Genomic DNA, 6,059 nt, shown 5'->3' on the forward strand with positions numbered 1-6,059 from the left:
AGAAAACACACGGCAGTTCTTCCCCCTCCCACAGGGGCCCTTTTTCCCAGAGACTTATACATAACAGGTGGCGGCCAGGCTCTGGGAGCTGGGATGGTGTGGGGGCGGTGGGCCCCTCACAGGCCTGCCCTGAGCCCCGCTCTGCAGCCCGGGGACCTCTGCGGGTTCCCGGTCCCTCTGGCTCCGCGGGGGACCTGCGGGGGACCCGTCTGCAGCCACTTCCGGAGCTGGCGTTCTGGAGTCCTGCTCCATGTTTACGGAGAAGCCTGCGGGAGCCCTGGAAATGGATGCCACCAGAGGACACATCGCTGCACTAGCTGCGCACGCAGTGCCCTCCGGAGCCTGCCTGCCTCCCAGGCCTCTGCCTCCAGCTCTTCCCAGGCTGCCCTCCCGCTGCTGGGGTGTCTGTGGCTGAGCTTCTCTGCCAGGACCAGCCCCTGCCCCTCCCTGTGGTGAAGAGTGGCCGGGCCCTGGTGTCCTGACCCATTTTCCCCTTGTCCTCAGCCAGATTCCTAGCACACGGATTCCTCCGTGGGCTTCTTTTTAAGGGAGGTCATGAGGGGAACTGACAACTGGGGTTCATATTTGCCCAGGATTCCTGGTCTCCTTGAGGGGAGCTCCCCAGCCGCACGCAGTGGGAGAGCTGAGCGGATGGGAGTTCAGGGGAGCAGAGGCGGAGCCCCCCCTTATGAAATCTGTGCATCTTTCCGGGCAGGTGTCGCAGAAGAGCATTTTCTGAGCCTGCCCAGCACCATCCCACACAGCAGTTCTGCGAGCTGACACAGTGTCCTGAAAGGATTAGCCAAATCCTCTCCTGTGAGGGCAGAGCTGCGGGACCCCCCCCCGCCCCTCTTTCCAGCCAGGCCCCTCACAGGGCTTGGCAGAGTCAAGGGTCAAAGGCGGGCCCCAGCCTGCCACCGCCTGAGCTGCCTGCTGGAGAGGAAACCTGAGGAACAAAGGCCAGGATGAAACCTCACCCTGAACGTTTGGCGTTGGCTGAGCAAACGTTGTTCGCGCTCATGGTGATTCCGGGTGACTAGCAGTTGCGTGCTGCTCAGTGTTATAGTTGCTTAGCTGTTTCTGCTATTAAGAATGATTCAGCAATAAACTAGGGTCCTTTCCCTGTGCACACCAAGGCTCTTTTCTTATTGGCTCGATCTCAGCGTTATCCTTATTGTCATTTTCTGAGTGTTTCACTGCGTGATGAGCACTTCACACACACACGGCCTCACTTAGGCTCCACAAGCCTCGGAGCAGGTGTGATTTCCTCGCCCCGGAAGCTCAGAGCATTGAGTGTGTTGCCACAGCACTTAGTAGTGGCTGGAGCAGATATTTCACCCAGTTCTCCTGGCTGCAGTGACCTGTCCTCCCTGCTGTCCTCTGGGCCTGGGGTGAGCAGAGTCCTGGTCGGGGTCCATGACAGAAGCTGTCACTGAGGGTGAAGGGTCAGGGCTGTGAGAGGAGGGCTGCCGCTCCGAAGCGGACAGGACCCCGTGGAGCGCACACACTCAGGGACGCGAGGTGGTGCCGAGTGTGCTCAGGGTGACAGTCCCCATTGCCTGGGACTCTCCTGGGTTTAGCACCGACTACCTGCATCCTGGGACCCCCTTGGTCCTGGGCAAACACACGTGTGGATCATACTGTCCCCCTTGGCTCCACCTGAATTTCTGGAGGCACCTGCAGGGCAGGAGAGCTTTAGCCCCAAGTGTTTAGGGGAGGTTCTGGGACTGCACAGTTGATTTCTGCAAAACACTGTGACCTAAAATTGAAGTTCTCCTTAGGATGTGATAGACACTCAATAGTGCTATTTTGTCCTGAGGAGATATAGGATAAAAAAAAAACCTGAACCTTTGGTTGCCAATGGGAACCTAGTTAATAATAATCCTGTTTGCTACTTTTTATGATCCAGGGAGTATAGGAAGTGCTTTACCATCCTCACCACTGACCCCAGGACTGGCGTGTAACGCATTGATTATTATTCCCATTTAACCAGTGTGGTAGCCGAGGTGGTGCGTATTCCCGCGAGGCCCCAGGTCCGGAGGCAGGTGTGTCTGCCACCAGAGCCCTCACTCCCGCAGCTCATTCTCGAAGCCCCTCCTGTGCGTTCTGTCCTGGGCACATTAGAGTTCATGGGTATTTGGAGATTTGCATGTGTCTTTGGAGGCTCCTGAAGCGGCACCAGGCTCGCAGCATTTACTAGTAGGAGATTTAGGAACCTGAGAGATTGGGCCCCAGAATTTCATAGAAACACCTGTGTAAAGGTTTGCAAGAGACATTCAGCTGGCAACTCCTCCAAACCTAAGATTAGGACTGATGTGCTGTGTGATCCAGTATGACTGAGAACTTTTTTAATAGGTTACCTTTCACGTTGCAGCTTTTGACATTTTATCATCCAATCAGTTCTCCTGGAGAAGGGAGTAGGACCATAAAGCTTACACAGATGTTAAACCTCACTCAACACCCCTACTTTCTGTAAAATATGTTTTTTAGATTAATGTGCTATAAGGTTGTGCCAGGGCCTCAAGAGGGAGGGAGTTTACCAAATGAGTATTTTTGTATTTGTGCTGGCACCTCCCAGGCTGGTGCTCTTTTTTGCCTTTGTTCATAAGTAAACAACTTTCCGTTGCTGAGGTAAGGTTTGGTTTCTTTGGTTTGAAGGCTGAGCCTCAGAATACTTGTGTGTCCACACCTGCTGCACTTGTCTGATGATGCCTGCAAGGCGGGCCTGGTTTCTCAGCCTTTGCAGCTAAAACAATGGCTCACACTCAAGCCTCATCGCCTGGTAGTGCTTTTATTTTACCTGGTGGTTCTAATTTGGCTACAGGGCTAACCCTAATGGCTGGTTCTGAATTAGACGTAAATATATTTTAAATCGTGTCTATAATACTTAATATAATACATTGAGAGCGATCTCTGTGGTAAAGCTTATAATAGTTTTTCAAAATAAAGTTTTGTGTATAGCTGTTACCTGAGAAGGACTTTAGAGTCTAAACATCTTTGTCTAAAGATTTAGAAAAACTCTCCTGCCCTTTCAGTCCACAAGAGTAAAATCTCCCTTGTGTAGAATTAATTTACTTGGAGGTGAATGTGCCAGTGTGTCCCCAATTCTATGATTAATAAAATCTGTCTTGGACACTCTCGCGGCAATGCATTCTGTACATTTCAGTGTCATTGCATCTTATATGAAGAAGTAGCGTGTGAAGCGGTTAAACAGCTACTTCAGGAGGTTAAGCACTTGCACACGTAGGTGGAAGCCCTTTGGCCTCTGAGAGCCAGCGTGCAGACTGCGTTTCAGTTTGCCTTCTGCCCTGCACAGTGCACCGTGTGCCAGGCCCAAACTACACAACCAAATGAGACAGCTCTGTGTATAATGGGGATTTGGGTCCAGATAGTAGTTTGGACCACATTTAGGGGCAACAAGCTTCACTTTTCTTTCTATGCCCCAAACACCTAGAAACTACTGTTGTCCACAACTAAGCTCTATGTACCCCCGACTCTCCTTCCCAACCTATACCTTCTATTCTGATTTGATTACATCTCTATGACCCTATTGCCATTTATGTTTAATTATAGGCTTTCCACAAACTACATCAAGTCTTTGCAGAATGAAGTAGAGCACAAATACAAATATTCACACACATCCTGAAACCGGGCAGAGCAGCTGAACGTATTCAGAATGTATTTTTACTGAATTGTGTTGAATTCACTAACCTGACCTGTGTCTAAATCCCTAACTCTAAGGCAGATAACAATACTTCCAGATAACAATAACCCTTCTCAATAGGTTGGATTATTCTATCTTTGTTAGATCTCTAGTGTTGGTTTGCTCAAAAGTCACTGTATTTATTTTCATGACTTGCTCTGCAAAGGGTGGGGCGGCATGGACTTTTGGAAAGTTTTCGTGAGTCATATTGCTGAAGGCGGATTTGAGCTGGACTATTTATCCGAGGGTACAAGATGCTGTTATTTACAGCAGAGTGAGCCAAACATCAGTGAGAAACAGTCTGTTGACTGAAATACAGAACCAGGGGGAAGGCAGGATGAGCACTGCTGGAAAAGTAAGAACATTTCTGTATCCTCATGATCTTGTTGTAATAATGTGGGGTTGATTTTTAGAACTTGAACACTTAAAAGTAATTACTTGGGATATTTATTGAGGAATTAGATGCCTGGGAGGAGACACGGGGGCGGGGGGGCATATCAATGTGCCAATAAAAATGAGATAAAACAGTATATGGAAGGTTTCTTAATAAGACATTGGTGGAAAATGGAGAAATGATTTATACTGTTTTTACTGTGGTTTATACTGTTTAAAGTGGTTTATACTGACAACATTAATAACTTAATTTTAGGATAGTTAGGCATTTGCTCTTGGAAGCAAAATATTTCCATAAAGAGACTTTCCATAGTCTCATTTACATGCGGCATTCAGAAGTTTCAGTGGGAGACCAGGGCTCATTCCCAGATGTTAGGAAAGGTTTTCCTGCTGTTAATCATGGAAAAATGCTAATTCTGGAATGCAGAGTAGACATCAAAGTATCATGCTTTTAAGATTTGTTAAGGATATAGTTTTAATCACAATATAAGTTTTTAAAAATCCTTATAAACAGGAATACATTATAGTAAAGTATATTTATTCTTTAAAAAAATGAATTGACAATAACTTTAAAAACAGCTTTGGCATTTTCTCATTTACAAATTGGTCAGTACAGTTCCTTGCTTTAAATCAGCGGTTCTCAACCTGTGGTTCGCGACCCCTTTAGGGGTCAAACAACCCTTTCACAGCAGTCGCCTAAGACCATCCTGCATATCAGATATTTACATTACGATTCATAACAGTAGCAAAATTACAGTTATGAAGTAGCAACGAAAATAATTTTATGGTTGGAGGTCACAACATGAAGAACTGTATTTAAAGGGCCAGAAGGTTGAGAACCACTGCTTTAAATGCTAGATGATTGCTTAAAGCATTAGGTGCTTTTCTTTGTTTTATTCATTTGATTGTTTTTATTTAAGTAACTTTGCCTTTAGCCTGACTTAAGGCTCCAAAAAATGAAGATGTCTTTGAAGTCTGGGTAATGTGACAAGTGAGGAGGCCATATGCTGTTAGAATTAGAAATCATTGATCCTGGAATTGAATTGAAGTAGAATGAAAGCATTCTAATTTGGGTCAGTAACCCAACAAAAACTAAATTAATTGGGGAATTAATTTTGCACTATAGAAGCTAGCGACTCTAATGAATTTTATGGTTGGAAGGTATCTTTACAATCTGTAACTCCATCCAACCAACAAATGCTCAAGTTCTAGTTATGCAGCCTCCATAAAATGGATATCTAGTCATTGTTATAACATTTCCAATGCTGGAGAACTCAGTAGGCTTAAGGCAGCACTTCCTAATTATAATTAATAATACAGTGTATAATTTAAGATAATTTAGTAGAGAAGCTGTATAATTTTGAGATAGAGATGGTTATGTAATAGTGTGGTTTGCATAGGGGTTATATATATTCCAAGTTGCTCCAGTGTTTCAGTGTAGCTCATGAGAGCAAGGGCTCCCTTTACATTGGGGATTACTTTTCCCCTGGTTATCTATAATAATAAAAGCGTAATATGCTAATTAAACCTGATGGCCGAACAACAGATGACCTTCCAGATGACCTTCCGGATGACCTTCCGGACGAAGCCCAAGCTGTGAGAGCCGAGGCAGCCACCACGGCTGCAAGGGCCGAGCCCCTTGCATGAATTTTGTGCATCGGGCCTCTAGTAATAAATGTTTAGTTTGCTCAGGCTGCCATAGCAAAGTATCACAGACTGGGTGGCTTACAAAGCAGAAATGTAGTTTCTCACAGTTCTGCAAACTAGAAGTCTGAGATCAAGGTTGGTTTCCTCTGAGCCTCTCCCCTGGTCTTGTAAATGGCCATCTTCTTTCTGTTTTCCCATGGTCTTCTCTCTGCATATGTCTGTGTCCTTATACAGACACTGGTCCTATTGGATGAAGGCCCATTCTAATAACATTATTTATTTATTTATTTATTTATTTATTTATTTATTTATTTAT

At 45.7% G+C, this 6,059-nt stretch overlaps 1 protein-coding gene across 1 annotated transcript in view; it reads left to right on the plus strand.

Annotated features, from left to right (window-relative positions):
* The first annotated feature begins 1,213 nt into the window (after window positions 1–1,213).
* The window catches only part of ADH7 (alcohol dehydrogenase 7 (class IV), mu or sigma polypeptide), a 21,008-nt gene continuing 16,162 nt past the window's right edge, over window positions 1,214–6,059 (plus strand). Inside the window, exons 1-2 of the mRNA XM_005857241.2 lie at window positions 1,214–1,257; window positions 3,870–4,058. Coding sequence (XP_005857303.1) covers window positions 4,041–4,058 — 18 coding nt within the window. The 5' untranslated portion in view covers window positions 1,214–1,257; window positions 3,870–4,040. The remainder of the gene's footprint in view (window positions 1,258–3,869; window positions 4,059–6,059) is intronic.

The sequence above is a fragment of the Myotis brandtii genome, unplaced genomic scaffold (genome assembly GCF_000412655.1).
Source record: "Myotis brandtii unplaced genomic scaffold, ASM41265v1 scaffold1087, whole genome shotgun sequence".
In the NCBI taxonomy this organism is placed as follows: Eukaryota; Metazoa; Chordata; class Mammalia; order Chiroptera; family Vespertilionidae; genus Myotis; species Myotis brandtii.